The sequence below is a fragment of the Oryzias latipes genome, chromosome 21 (genome assembly GCF_002234675.1).
Source record: "Oryzias latipes chromosome 21, ASM223467v1".
Classification (NCBI taxonomy): domain Eukaryota; kingdom Metazoa; phylum Chordata; class Actinopteri; order Beloniformes; family Adrianichthyidae; genus Oryzias; species Oryzias latipes.
In genome coordinates, this window is record NC_019879.2 from 15,304,514 (window position 1) to 15,320,549 (window position 16,036).

Below are 16,036 nucleotides of genomic sequence, written 5' to 3' on the forward strand. Positions count from 1 at the left end.
TAGTGAAAAAAGTTAGTCTGGAGCCCTGGCTGTTTTAAAATCGACTGCATTTTCACGACCATAAGGCGCACTTAAAAATCATAAATTTTCTCCAAAATGTAAGGTGTACCTAATGTGTTGTTGTGTGACTTCGGAAGAGAGGACATAGGAGAGGACAGCATGAGAACGGTAAGGAGGGAAGTGTGATTGTAAAAGAAGACACCCCCTTGAATAGTACAAAAGTGCAGGTATGTGAATCATGCAGAACAACGTCGTTTTGGAAACCCTGAAAATGCCGCCTGCAAAGAGACACGATTATGAAGCACACTTTAAACCGCAAGCTATCAGCTACGTGGAGGAACAATCGAGCAGCTGCCAGAGAATTCAAGATGGATAAATCCATGGTTCGCAAGTGGAGGAAACTGCAAAACTAACTCCGACAAGTCAAGAAGACGGAGTTGGGTTTCCGCGGAAGCTAGGCGAGATGGCCCGAGTTGGAAGACGAACTCGAGCGACCAATCTCACAGGTTAAAAAAAACAAGTGAAGCAAATGAACTCGGTGCTTGCTGTCATTCCAAGAGGCTTGACCTTCTTTAAGCTGCAATTCTTTGTTCAGGTTTCTACTGGGGGAACAGGGTGGGTGGGGGGAGGAATCTTGTGAGGGAGGTGTCCCATCGGTGTTTGATTGTCCTGTGTTTTCTGTTTTTAAAAATTTTCATTTCTTGTAATTATTTTATCTACATAAATAATAAAGTTTGAGTTTGAGTTTTGATGAAGGAACTCCGACCGCTGGACATCGGTTGCGAACAGCATGAGAGCGGTGGATGACGGATGGCAAACACAGTTTTACTAAGACTGGGAGGCAGCGCCGGGCGAGATGCGTCACAATTTGTGAATGGATTGTAGAAGCTTGGGCTAACCTGTCTGCTTGCACTGTTTTTCGAACTTTCGCAAAAGCCGGCGTTATTGATGAGGAGCCACACGGCAACTCTGACTACGACGAAAGCGAACCTTGCGTGTTTGTCCGAAATTTAGCCCAGCTGTTCATTTAAGATACAGAAGATAAGGACTTTGATGGATTTTTTGGATGCAGATTGAGGACTGAAAAAATTAAAATTAAATCACAACCAGCGTAGTTTTGCCCCCGCTACCTTTTTTTAATAAAACACACTAGCATGCATGTTTTACCCGTCTTAAAACCCGGAGCGCCTTTTGTATGTGTTAAATACAGAAAAAGCACCCATAACTGAAACTGCGCCCTATAAACCAGTGCGCCCTATGGTCGTAAAAAACCAGTAATCTGTTAGGAACTGGAAAGCAGGGTAAAAAACAGGAAAAAAGGGACTGATGTGGTCATATTTCCAAGCTTTAGTCAGTACCCAAGCATCAGCAGCTGCTTTACAGCCAGTTTACGGAATCCATGTGGCAGACCATTACAACAGTCTAACCTATTGGAGAAAAACACTGAAACAGGTCTCTAGGTCCAGCCTAGACAGGATTCCTTTGATTCTGGAAATTTTTTCAAGATGGTAAAATTCTGAAGATGTAATAGGCTGTATAGGTTCATTAGATCCATAACTGCCTACATCTTGACTTTTTTAGAGTTTTAGAAAGTCTGAAACCCTAAAAAAAAACAACCTTAAAAGTCAGAATATGATTCTAGGTAAATGTTAACATTTTTTCAAAAGCTATGTTCACACCATGCTCAGCAATGTGCACCCAAGCAACTACTTTCTATAAAAAGTCTATGTATGGGCACATTTCAGACTTCCGTGTTCAAAACTCCGGTGTGGGTACCGGATCGACTCGGGCTGCCAGATGTTCTCGGGGTCCTTCGGGGTCCTTCGACCAATGATGACATCACACTATTTAAATGGCTGTAAGTTGCCAGGACAAATAAGTTAACGTCTTTAAGTTTTTTTTTTAAACTTTATTGACAGTTGAGGTATCATACATTAAATAACGAACAATAACAATGTAATCAACATTACCTTGAAGATCAGTCACCATTGCCAAACATAACATATTAACATAGAAAATAAACAATAGAGGGGGAAAAAAAGAAACAATGAACATAACACACAAATAAATAAAAACATAAGTAAAATAAAAATAAAATAAAGGAATATAGAACCAATTTAAATACTAGTTAGGGGTACTCGTGAAGTTTGTATTTCTGAACAAAACTAAGCAATTTCAAGCCATTCTTCTTTTTCATATAATGAAGTGATTCAAAGTAAAAACAGAGCTCTTTATGAAATGTTATAAAAACTGGTTTGGTCTTCAAAAATTTATTTTTGTGTATATAAAACTTTCCTTGCAATATCAGGATATTAAGAACTGTATTTTCTGGTCTATTATATGATACCACACCCAATAGAACATTTTTTGATTGTAAATGAACTGGCATTGCAATTTTGGAAGAATACCAAAAGCAGAACTCATCAAGAATGTTTTCATAATTCCACAGTTAAAGAATAAATGATCCACCGTCTCAATGTCATTCAAACAAAAACTGCAGTCATTCTCTTCAAACCCAAAACGAATCCTCAAAAATTTCTTAGATGGGTACGACGTCGCTAAGTAGTAAAATCGCTAAACGTAAAATCGCTCGCTGAGTAGTTTGTCCAACTGGTGTTACCGTTGAGAACATCCGGCAGCCCGAGTCGATCCATGACCCACACCGGCCTTCACACATCGCACATTTTCCATTTTCAGGATTTCCATACAAAACCTGTGTCCATTTCACGCGCGTTGAAAGTTAAACAAGGTAAAACTTTGACCACTCAGAATTCAGATTTGGTAGTGACATATGGTTGGCGTTGTTTTTAATTCTTGAAAGTCTCAACCGAAAATTGATCATGAAGAAAAATGTAATAACTGTGGTTTGTGCCAGACTGGAATTCTATGACTCCAAGACTTTCAAACATCGGAATAGAGCTGGGAAAGAAAAAGCCTGAGAGATACGCACAGTTTCCACAATTCACACCACGCCTCTTCCAACTGTAGGTGGTAGACATGCTAGAAAACCGTAGCCGTTCGGTGTTAACACCATATGCCATTCAAGAATCTGCTTTTAGCGCCTTCTTGAACCCACGTCACGTGCCCAGTGTGAACAAAACATCATTCTCATCTGTATTTAGCTGTGAAAAGTTGGTCTGCCACATGGTCATCTATTGGATACAGAGTGAGTCCAATAGCCCATATTCACCTGCTATGAGTAAAATGTAAATCTGAGTATCATCTGTATAATTGTGGTCGGACACTGTTAATTTTTTTTTTCTTTTTTGTGTATATTATTTAGCCTAGTGGAAGAATATACAGACTGAACCCAAGATATCTCAAGATGAACCCCTGGGAGACACTACAAGTCAAGAACTTCTGATCTAAAACACTTACCAGTCTAATACTTTCTTTCTTCAAGATAGGATTCAGACCCCTCAAAGGGAAGTAGTTTTCTAGCCTCTGTTGTGGGATCAAAAGCAGCACGGACAGATCCATATCATTTGTCATCTTGATGAGAGCATTCTCAGTGATATGTTGGAACCTAAAACCTTACTGATAATCATCAAAACAATTGTTCGACAGGATTGCACAGCTTTGAGTTTCTTCAAGCAACTTTCTTTCTGATAGATTTAATCAAACCTGACAACAAATCAGCCTCAACATGTCATTTTCCCTTCTCCACTTGGTAGCTATCAAATCAAAATATTTATGCAGCAGTGGCTCTTTCAAACCCCGTCTGAACTGGTACAGAGGGAAGACAATATGATTCCTTTTCAACAAGTTCAGACTATGTTCACCATAAATCTTTTGTTCACTCTGCTGACATTAGCTGAAAAGGTTGAGTTTGTCAGAGCGCCTTCTAATAAAGCCATTTTTCTTTTTCTGGTGTGTGATATGAAGACATAAGCTATATTTAAACATGCAGCACAGCCTTTAAAAACTCACAATAGGAGGGACTGCAAATGTCTGCAACATTTAAGACAGATTCTTTGTGCATTTCGCTCAGTCACATTAATACATCTATTAAATGACTTGGTCAGATCATGTTGGAACACCACGGATAATCCTTTAGAACGCTTGCACTGAGCAAATGAGTGTGCTAATGAGGAGAGCCACTCCCTATTATTTTCTGCTGACCTGCAGGTTCCTTTTGGTTATGTTTTCATATATTTCAAATCCCTCATTTGCATTAAAAAAACGTATTTCACACAAAACTTCATAAAATTTCCCAGTTGGAAAAAATATCCTATTTCTAATTGGCAGAACTTGTTCAGGAAACATGATCGCAGATACTGTAACAAGGTAAACATAGCAGTACAGTTTCTTCTTTTTTTGCCACGGAGCATTTCCTAAACTGAACAGCTGAAAAACAACACTAACCTGTTCATTTTGTTTTGGACTGCTGAAACGTGATATACCTAATAGGACTCTCCCATCTCTTTCTGCTTCCAGCCTCTCGTCACGCTGGTTTTGCTGTGAAGGGGGTATAACTAAAAACTGTAAAACAAGCTTCAAAAGGGGTTTATGTGAGGTCAGACTGCACCTCTTTTACACCCAGCTGCAACAACCTTGTAATGTCTAAAACAAAACAAAAAGAAATCACATTATGTTCCTTTTAAAAAAGCACAAAGGACTTTAAACAGCAAGGAAGGAGCTCACATTTCCTAATTAGTATGCTTGTTTATGTCATGTTTTGAGATAAAAGCTCAGCATAAGCTTCAGAGAGAGCTGAGATGTTTCCCCTGCTGCAGAAAGCAGCGAGATCCAGCATTTACCATAAATGTGCTGAGAGGACATTTAAGGTCCACCTCGACTTCTTACTGTACGCTCCTGGAATGATAATCCTCCATCAGATTAGGAAGGGTTACTCTGTAAACAGCCACGAATTCTAACTCAAAGAGCTTCAGAGACGGTGAACTTTCTCAGGTCAGTTTGGAAGAAAGTAAATAAAGTTTAAAGTCAGGAAGTCATCTGTTGAGCTCCTGTGTCAAGATGTACTTTAGCCATTGGAGCCTTTAGCCTTTTAACGCAGGAGCGAAAAGGGGTAGTTTGCCCTCTCTGGGTGGGTGGAGTGCTGCAGCCCCAGGTGGAGGACTTTAAATATCTTGGGGTCTTGTTTAACAGTGAGGGAAGATCAGAGCATGAGATCGACAGGTGGATTGGTCCATCGTTATGCTGTAGTTGTGCCGGTCCGTTGTATAGAAGAGAGAAGCTGTGCCACAAAGCAAATCTCTCAATTTACCAATACTCACCTCTGGTCTTTGCTTAGACTAGGGCTGCTCATTCCTGGTCCCAGAGATCTACCACCCTACCTGTTTTCCAGATCTCCAAGCCCTGCTAGGTGCTGATGCTGATGCTGATGCTCAATCAGACGTCTCCACAGTTTGACTGAATGAGCACACCTGGTCCAGGTAATCAGCAGCAAGCAGTGTAGAGAGAGCAGGAAAACAGGCAGGGTGGTAGATCTCCAGGACCAGGAATGAACAGCCCTGGCTTGGACAGTTACTCCCATCCACGATGAGCGGAAGAAAATGGGTGGATGATTACCATTGTTAATATTAAACTCTTGATTATTTACAAACTTAATGTAATTCAAGCGGATTCTAAAGCTGAGAAAAGCAGCTTTGCGCTGATGTATAACATTTTACAGCAATCACCGTAAATCAGCTGATTCTGACTTGGAAAAGAGCATTTTTGTACCAGGAGTTTACTGCTGATGCCTTTCTCTCCGTCAGAATCTGTTGGAGAAACAATGACTATGTAAACGGTCAAAGAGTTACATTAGTTTGAAGAGCAAGTGTCATTGGCAGTCACCAGGGACAGCTCCGGTTTTAAAGGGTTAACGCATTTTAAAACACAAGCAATGTTTTAAACCATATAACTTTTCTCTCAATTTGATTAAATGTGAGCAGAGCTCTGTGAAACATTTGTGTTCTGGACTAAAGTAAAAATGTATCGTTTTTTGGCGCCAGTGTTCAGCAGCGGAGCCATCAGGGTGTGAATGTGTGTGTGCATGGGTGAATGGGTCTGTGACTGTAAGCGCTTTGGGCCTTTGAAAGAGGGTGGAAAATGTTATATAAGTATACGCTATACGCCATATCCACTAATTTAGAAGTGTTTTGCTTTTAGGACTCAAAACTAATGTTAGTGATGTTGGGTTTGTAAGTTATAATCCAGCTAGATCTTTGGAGCAGTAAGCAACTACTTAAATTTTTTTACATAATATAAGTTATATATTTTAATGTGGGCTGTGTATGTTTACGTTTTTTTTTTTTTTTTGAGGATATCTGTGTTTTGTACAGTACTTTATCACATCAATCCAGATGAAAACAACTCCCTTGCCTTCATCTTGCAATCCTGCTTTCACTTTGAACACATCGTCTACCTTATCCTGGACGTTATTGCGATAAAAGCTGAAATGACACATTGAGTTTATGGTACCTGGTTCTCTGAAGCGCATCATGATGCAGGTGCCGAGCTGTTCACACCCTGTTCTTAAGAAGCTATTCCACGCATATGATCAACTGTAGGTAACTACAGTCTAAAGTCTAAAGTCTTAATGAAGTTTGTGTCAGAGCAGGAACACCTTTTTTTTTTCATGCTCTTGTTTTGTTGACCCGTTTGCTACCACAGGGCAAAAAGGAAATGATTTAAATAGTGTAAAATTATTTATTTCCTTTCAGACCAAAAAGCAAAAGAACTTTTGAACAGTGGACCCCAACCACTGGGTTGCAGACCGGTATTGGTCAAAAGAGAAATAAACTATAATTTACATTATTCTGTATTTTTTTATTTTAATTTTCTGATCTGAAGGAATTTTTATTTTGCAAAACTACCCAATTCCCTCCACCACTATGACCCACACTTGTCAATTTATGCTTTTTGAAAATAAAGTTGAAATTTCATGTAAATAAAATTGTACATTAACAGTAATTTTGCGTTTACTGAATTTTTCATAAATTTATAACTATTTTTAAAAATCAACAACTTTGTTTTTTATGGAATTTCACCCCTCGTAGGATATATACAGGCATTTTCCAACTGTCTTTCTAAACTAGATTTCATTTAGGACCGGTTTAATGATAAAAATAGATTTTTCAGAAACGGGAAGATAAAAAATAACCTGATGCCAACTCCATGGCGGTTTGTTAAAATATTTATCTGGCATTAAACCAGTCTGTAGCCCAGAGGACCACTGATTTATAGAACTTTAGAGCTCTAAATTTGCTCCATCACGATCCTGGTTCCAGACACTGCATTCAGAAACGTGCTGCTGGGAGATGCAAGCTGACAGAGGTGTAGAAATTATTTACAACATGATCAGCTAATAAATGTCTCCATGGGCCCCAGTTTCTGAATAAATCTTACCCAAGTATTCATGGGAATTATGTTTGAAGATTTGTGGTTCTCTTTGCTGCTGGGACTCACCCAAACGATGGCAAGTACTCATGGAGTCCCATAACAGCAAAGATCCACAAGATATATGTTTTTTCACAACAATCTGGATTATACAGCATCTCAAGCAGAAGATAGTGTAATTTCTTTGTAACATTTTATAGACTAAGTTTTAAAATGACTGAAAATTAGAGAAACTTTCTTGTATTAAGTCATTGCAACATCATTAAGTCTGTTTTTCTTTGACGTTTTTATGTTTTAATTTTTGTTTTATGATGTCGTCGACCCGTATTTTACTGAAGCACATAAGTTGTTTGTTCAGTTTTTGACTTGTACTGCTCTTTAAGCAAAATGCTTTTGGTTTTAGACTTTTTCAAGCCTGAAATTCACCCCCTCCCACAAGTGGGAGATAAGTTTCTTTTCTGCCCGAGGCTCACAAATAAAAGGGCCACTTCAAAAGGCGAGTTTGCATCTAATTAAATTTCTCAACTAATTACTGTGACACAAATTTTATGCTTCCGTGAGGTTATTAGCAGAGGACCCGGGAACTCCAATCAGACTCGAAGAGTGTCTCATTGCTTTACGTCCCTGAAGAGCACATAAATGATAAGCGTATAGTAAAGGTTAATGGTCCTCTGTGAATAAAGCCTTGATGAAGCTTCATGTAACAGATCAATCAGGAAGCGCCTCCCAGTATTTACTCATGGCTTGTGTCATGAGTAAATACTGTATCATGAGTAAATTGCAGTTGTAAATGATTGCTGTGATAATGAGGGGATACTAAAATTATCATTTGAAGCTTTCAGTTTGTGTTCATCCTTAGGATAAACGCAAAGATAAAATGATTAACAACTGTTGTGGATGGTAACCCTTAATGATGCTTCACTAAAAGCTATTTAAAAAGGAAGAAAGTTTAAAACAATAAACCAAAAGACTGTTTTGGGGGCTTAAGGGTAGTGTAAGGGTTAGCACTTACGCTACAGTCACACCTGCTTCTCGCTTCTAGCAGTCACTTTCAATGAAAAGTCTACGTGAACTGCCGTAAAGCCACGTTTCTGGCTTCTGCGTTCAAAACCCTCATGTTTAAGTGTCACTACGCAAGATTTTAAGTCCGTTATCAGGCTTTACAATCCGGTTGTTCACTGAACGTACATAGAAAGTTAACCAGATGAACTCTCGACTGCTTGAATTTCAAACAGCTGAACTTTTACCAGTCAGGGTCCATAGTGTCCTTTAAAAACCACGAAAGTGCCAACCATTGTAAACATGATCATGAAGGAGAAATTCATCTTTTTCTTTTCTGCACAGCCAGAATTATAAGAGGCCAAGTCTTTCATTTATTGGAATAGAGCTGTGAAAGAAAAAGCCTGTAGTAAGATTCACAAGATTTCTATCGTTTCAACATTTCATCCCCAAACTCTTCCAGCTGTAGGTGGCGGACATGTGCTAGTAAACAACAGAAAAATTTAAAAAAGAAGAAGCCCCTCCCTGCCGCTTCCTGCTTGTCTGGTGCTGGTCCACCACAAGCTCAATCCACGTTCTTGAAACCGCATGTAGCGCATTCAAGAACTCTATCCTGGCTGGGTTCCTTCTGTGTGGTGTTTGCATGTTTTCCTCATGTATGCGTTGTTTTTTTTCGGGGAATTCCGGCTTTCAATTTGTGACTCTCAGTTGTCTATTGGTGTGATTGTGAGTGTGCGGTTATCTTTCCTCTTGGCCGATTGGCAATCTGTTTAGGTTGTACCTCGGGTTACAAAAACACACAAATCATGTGGTTTGAGATTTACTTTTTGTGTGGTTGTAATTTTTTCTTTAATTCATTTTTTAGGAAATGTAATGGATTGTGCATTTCTGTGTGTAATCATTCAGGGTTGAACCAGCCAACATTGACTGGGATAGACTCCAGCAACCCTTTGACCACAAAAATGATTGTTTTAGGTGTTTTTAACATGTTCTTGTGGTTTTTATTTTCTTTTTTCTGATGGACAAAATTAAAGAAAATAATCTCAAAATTGCATTTGTAAGTATTTCTTTATACAATTATTTATTAAAATCAGATTAAAAAGATATGGATGATGATGATGGGAAGGAGCCGGGCTTACTGCATGCTACTACACACTGCAGAAACTATGTCCTAGAAAACGACACATTTCTTGGGCTACAAACAGTATAATCATAATTAAAAGACCACTGGAAATGCTTTTAAAATAAACCAAAAGATGATCAGAGTAGGACTTTAGGCATCACTTCTAAGTTGTTTTCTTAAGATTATTGTTGCTTAGCCCTAAACTCTTGAGTTTCCTTTACTCTGTACATGTGAAAAGCTTTATCTTTTACTAATAAACACCACCATGAGTTCTACTTTTAAATCAAACTTTATGTAAAAAGCCAATCGAGATCATTTAGGAATGTTTTGCAACAGTACTTTTTCCTTGAAAGTGATGATTTTCTGCCATTTCACTAGGTTTTGCTAATGAGTTTGACAATTCTGAACCCTTAATAAGCACTGTGTGCAGTTTTAACACATCAGTCTATGACAGCAGCAGAAAACATTGAAGTTTAGTCGGCCTAAAATGAAAGAGTAGAGGTTCAAAGGAGTCATTCTCATTAAATGATCTTAAACTTTATCTCTTCAGAGTCTTTTCATAGAGGGATTGCTTGTGTTTTTGTTTTTTTTGTTCAGTCTTGTTTAATATAATGAGTCCAAAATGGCTTCACGGTTTAATGAAAACCAAAGCGTCTCAGATATGGGCTTTATGAGTCATGCTGGGTTTGTATTGCTGAAATTCAAGATGTACACTTACAATGCGCGACGGGATCACAGCCCGCATTATGTTGCATTATACCTCAGTAGCCAAGAGAGTTTAGCCATGAGGCAAAGTACTCAGAATTGTTTTTCTCTCTCCCCCGGTGAGCTTTAACTGGTGGCTAAAAGACAAGGTAGATTTTATAGGCAAATAAAATTAATTTTCTCTGCAGGGTGGCTGAGCTTAGCTAAGTAACAGGACTGGAAATAAATAGAGGGTGGTGTTGACTTGCCAGTCCTCCGTGTAGAGAGGTTTGAAGGAAGATTTTAAAAGAAAGTCTCAAGCTATGTTCACACCGCCCTCAGCAACGAGTGTTCATGTGGCCACTTCCAAAGAAAAAAGTCTATGTTAACACGCACCGCCATTGAATGCACATTCAAGGCTAAACCAGTTGCATTTTGACCAATAAGAGACTCAGATTTGGTAGTGGCGTATGGGTGGCATCCTTTTTAATTCACAGCAGTCCCAACCGTTAGAAAATTGATTATGGAGGAGAAATTACTTATTTCGGTTTGTGTCTGGCCGGAATTTTATGACACAAAGTCTTTCATATATCAAGCCTGGAGCAGGCTGTGTACGATTTGTATCACTTTGACATTTTGCACCAAGCCTACGCTAGTAGCAGAAAAAGAAAAAGAAGAAGCCCCTCCCTGCTTGTTCAGTGTGAACACATGGGCTAAATGCATGTTTAGCGCATACTTGAATGTATGTCACATGCCCAATGTGTCTGTAGCTTAACATTAACCTAAAATGAGGCCCTGCAACAGAATGGCGACCTGTTCAGGGTGTATCTGCCTTTGCCCAACACTAGCTGGGTTGGCTCCAGCAACCCTGATACCCCAAAAAGGATTCAAAGGATTCTGAAAATGGATGGACTAAATCTTAATAAAAATAAAGGTCTGGATGATCTATCTGATGATGCTGGAGGAAGTTCCATAAACTGTTTCAACTCAACTAGAATGATCCCCAGTAAAGCAGCCAGGCCTTTGATGAGACCAGGAAACTGTGACAGCTTCACTAATGTCTGCAAATCTTAAAAAGTCTCATTATGGAAGCCCAACATTTACAGTCTCAATGTGTCGCATTTTGTTTTTGCTATGTTTTAAACATTTCAGTTGTTTTGCTTTATATGACTTTTTTCTGAAGAAAGATAACTGCCACATCCTGACTTTGCAGTGAAAATTTGCTGCCCTGTTTATCTCAAACTACATAGCCTTCTTAATGTAACAATCAGGCTGTCACACAGGAGCAAACTTCCACAATTAAATGTTCTAATCATAGCACAGAAATGTTCTCTGCATGATGGGAAATGATGCATCAAAATGGTGCATGTTCAGCCAGAGATAAGAGACATTTTGCACAGTTCACGTTGCAGTTAATCAGCTGCAACTTTCTCCTCTGCCTTCCGCCAGAGTCTGACCCGCCACAATAAATGAGGTTTCTGGACCTTCATGGTAGCTGATGTCAGAGCTCCACGCAGGAATGGAGTGAAGGAATCCACTTTAGAGGACCTTATGTCAGATCATTCACGGGCTGCTGGGCTTGTGACAACCACATCCAGCAGCGTGGATATCGGGCTGGTGTTGTGACAGCTCAGAAAAAGGGGAGGGCTCGAACTGCTGTTGATGTGGACTTCGGACGGGCTTAACGCCACAGCGCTCGCGTGAATGGAGGGGTCAATGAGACGCTCCCGAGCCAACCAAAGCGACACATATATTGTTGATACTTGGCGAGATATAGTGCAATTCTTTTTAAAGTAGAAGTTCCACCAGTAGAACTGTTACACAGTACAACATATAAGAAGAATTGAAAAGGATCAAGTCCCCCCCCACACACACACACCCCAGTCACCGCGTAAAATCAGTCAACGACCTAAAATTGAATTATCTTGAGTATTCGTGTGATTAAACCAAAAGTACTTTAAATTTTAAAAAGTTACAAACTTTATCATGTAGCATCCCAACGCAGTTGAATTTATAAAACACTGCGTAAATGCGTTAATGGTTCAGACTGAGGCACAGTTCCATCTTACGCACGGGTCTTTGGAGACGTAAAACAAGACGGGTAAACGCACAAACCCTTCGTAAAATCCTGGTCTGCCAGCGTCAATCACTTTCCTTTAAGTCTTCTTACCTCTGTGTTTTCTGGAAGACCCCAAATGAGCGAGACTGGCGAGGGATAACGCGCAGAAAATCCACCACTTGGTCTGAGCCATGTTATTGCTCTGAGCGCAGATCAAAGTGTGTAAAGTTTAAGAGGAAAACTTCAAGTTGTATTGCTGGAGTGTGCGTTTGTGCGTGTATGGCTATGACTTCTCTGTACGTGTGTGTAACTGTGGGCGCGTACTTCCGCTTCATTATAATATTGAGCACAAAATAGGGCCAACTTTATATTAGAAATTAAACCTAATTGTCTCCAAAAACTATAAACTTTTTATTATTTTTTTTTACATTTTGATACAACTAAATCGCAGCAGTGATGATTAGTTCAATATTATTTTTTAAATATTATTAGTTCAATATTATTTTTTATTCAAATGTATTGTAGTGGCGGTCACGTGCATGTTGGGTCTGCTGTCGGAACTAAGCTTAGTTATTTCATCCTGTTGAGTTTACTTATATTTTGCACCATGAGTATGGGGAGGGGAGAGGATAAGTACTGTGCGATGGATAACGCGTTTTAAAATTAAAGTTAAAAGTTATGTTAAGTCATCTGGTTGCCTCCGTCATTGAAGTGTTGCTGCAGTATAACATCATTTATTATAAGTATTATTAACTTGTTGGTGATATAAACTATTTGATATACTCCATATGCTAATTTTCTTGCCACGAGGAATAAATTATGTTTAGATTTTCACTAAAGATGGAATCCTTTTGTTTTTTTTTCTCATTTCCTCATGTCTGCTGTTTATTTAATTGTACAACTTTGCTTTTTCATTTATCAAGATTATCTTGTGACAAAATAAGATTATAAAAAACCTAGTTTGTTTGATAAAGTTGGGTAACTTAATGAAGGTATTGCAGCCTTTATTCACCCATTCAAGTGAGGTCATTGCAGGAAGTCCTGCAAAGCAGATAAGAATGATTCAGTCTAACTCAGAGGGTCAAGTCAAAGTCATCTAAGTTACAAATTGGCACAGTTCCAAGTGGCCCATGCTTTGAGTCCCATTTTCTCAGCAGCCGAAACAACTAGTCAAACATGATCATGTTCAAATCCCCAAAAACAGCTGGGGAACTAAGCTTGTTTTTTTTTCCCTGAGGGTATATTTGATATCCTCAGTCAGCCTGAAACATCAGCTGCCCCAATAGAGCTTTTTGACCTGTCGATGTTTGTCAGGCTGACAGGTATCGTCCTTAGTCAGCTTCCTGGAGTTGCTGACAGGAGTTTCACATGTGACACCCTTAACAATAAAACAAAATATGGGAAAATCAGTCGTAAACTGTTAAAAATATGGAAGCAAACAAATGAACTATACTCCCTTTGGTTGGTGACTCAGTAAAAACAATGTCAACACACCCTCAGCTGCTCCCTTCTGCCTTTTGGCTGCTCCCTTTAAGGTCACTTCCGCGAGTCATTTGCCTCTATCAACACATCCTTAGAAAAGTATGATTATTCCAATTTCCTCAAATTAATGTCTCAGTTTCATTTTCAGAGCTACAGAGAGCGTTGTTCATTCTATTCTTCGGAAATAACAGAGTAAAGGCTTTTTAAACTCTTGTTTGTGTTTGTTTTTTCTGCCTACCTATGTAAGGGGACCCAAGTCTAGGTCTCCCTGTGCTGCCCCAGCCTGGATAAAATGCAGGGTTGTTTCAGAAAGGGCGTCCTGTGTAAAAATCTCTGCCAAACCAGTGAAAGCTGACTTCACTGAAATCTGACCCCTGAAGGGACATCCTGAAAGCTGAACAATAGCAACATCTTCCATTGCAATCACCAAGCTGTTTTTAAAGGTTTTTGTTCATCCTTTTTCCTAAGATATTGGTTGAGTCTTACTCAGAGCTGCAGAAATATGACATGAACCGGACAAGAAATAAAAAACTAAAAAAATCATATTTCATGGCTATTAGATGCAGAACTGAATTCCCATTGCTTTATCATCGGCTGCAGAAGTGAGCTTGTTTCTTTAGGTGCAATTCAAGGCCCCGCCTTCCATTCCGGAATTTGACGCAAACCAGGAAGTACCAAATGGAAACAGGTTTCAGAAGGGAGCAATTTTGCATTGCTTCCAATGTTAAATAGTTCAACTTTACACTTGCAATCAATTGTTTTAATGGCTGTTATTTGACACAGTTTGTCATGTTTTGTGCCCTTATTAAAGTCAGTTCAATCCATTTTTATTTCTATACCCCAATATTACAACACAGTTCCTCAGCGGGCTTCACTAATTGTACAAAACATTAAATCAATTATAAAATACAAAAGCTAACTGCTAAACTAAACTTAACAGACTAAGCTAAACTGGGCATCCCTGCGCTTAGACCCTCCTTCTTGGTAAGGTGAAAACTCCTAAAAAATAAAAAATAAACAGATTCCAGGGGGGAAAAAAAAATGAAACTAAATGAAAAAAGCCATGTTTCTCCTCAATAAATGCAAAATAAATGCTTCAGCAAGTTCTGAAATGTATTTCAATTATTCTCTCTAATCTATTTATTCCTACTTGAACCTTCATCTGATCTTTTCAGCATATGGATAAGTGATAGGCGATACCACACTTTTAAGACTCGATAGTTACAGACTATTTTTTGCATAAATTATTCAATATCATCAATCGATACTGATTACTGGTCATTTCTTTTTGGTGAATTTTGTTTCTCAAGTATTTTATTTGCTATCGTAAAAACCAAAACCATCAAAAACTGGCCAGCTAACAACTTTAATGAGCAAGGTTAAAAATACAAAACCAACTCAAATCCCCTACTCATGCCATGCTGTGTTGTTGCTAAGGGTAACACATGCACTTTTATTTTCTTATTTATGAATTAGTAATTGATACTTGAATAGAATCATTATCAAAATTGTTGATGTATGGATATCTATATCTATACTCCCATTACTAATCTGGGTCGCTCTGTAATATAGAAACAAAATTGGCTAAATTTAGTGCAAAGTGTGTTGCCCAGTGGGTAAATCCAACTAAACTTCAAACTTTACTTTGTTCTGCATAATTGTCATCTATGGAACATGGTTGATGGGCAATCTCCAGTCAATGTGCCCCTCGCACTTTAGGCTATTTCAACCGAATGGCTTAATTTTGCCATTAGAAAATGATCCGTCCAGCCTATATGTGTCTGTTTTACAAGTCTGGCTTTGATCTTTCGAATAACAACCTCCAGTGTCAAATGACTATTTTTCATTTGTGAAATTATCTGGACACAGAAGGGCGTGTCACCTTTTGTGAGGTCGCACATCAGCGCTGATGTCAGCTTTCAGGTATCAGCACACAATCCCGCTGTGATGAGGTGCAGCCTGAGCCCATCTGCTGAGAGTGAGGTGTTCAGGGAGCCGTGCCAGGTAAAACGGATTAGAGCAGTTGTGGGGCATTGTTTAATCAATCACCCTGTGTGGCAGGAGACAGTTTGGATGCTAACCCAGGTGGCTGTAAGTGTGCCAGAATATGTGCTGTCACTGTTATTGTTTGCTTCTAACAGAAAAAAAAAATGAAACACTCAAAAGCTTTGTTAGTTTGTCTGTGTACAGAGTTGATGAGTAAAACTGTAACACTGAATGGATCCTGAGCGCTCTCATCTTTTGCCAAGAAAATTTGACTCACATTATGGTTAAGTGACTAATTTTAGCCGCTTGCTTTAATTCATACTACATACTACAAGCATTAGTCTACACTAAAAGTGAGG

The 16,036-nt window shown here is 38.9% G+C and overlaps 1 protein-coding gene across 1 annotated transcript in view; it reads right to left on the reverse strand.

The window, feature by feature from the left end:
- LOC101174546 (tissue factor pathway inhibitor) overlaps positions 1 to 12,504 on the reverse strand; it is a 64,161-nt gene extending 51,657 nt beyond the window's left edge. The window contains exon 1 of the mRNA XM_023950477.1: positions 12,321 to 12,504. Within this exon, the coding sequence (XP_023806245.1) occupies positions 12,321 to 12,402 (82 nt within the window). The 5' untranslated portion in view covers positions 12,403 to 12,504. The remainder of the gene's footprint in view (positions 1 to 12,320) is intronic.
- Between the last annotated feature and the right edge of the window lie 3,532 nt (positions 12,505 to 16,036).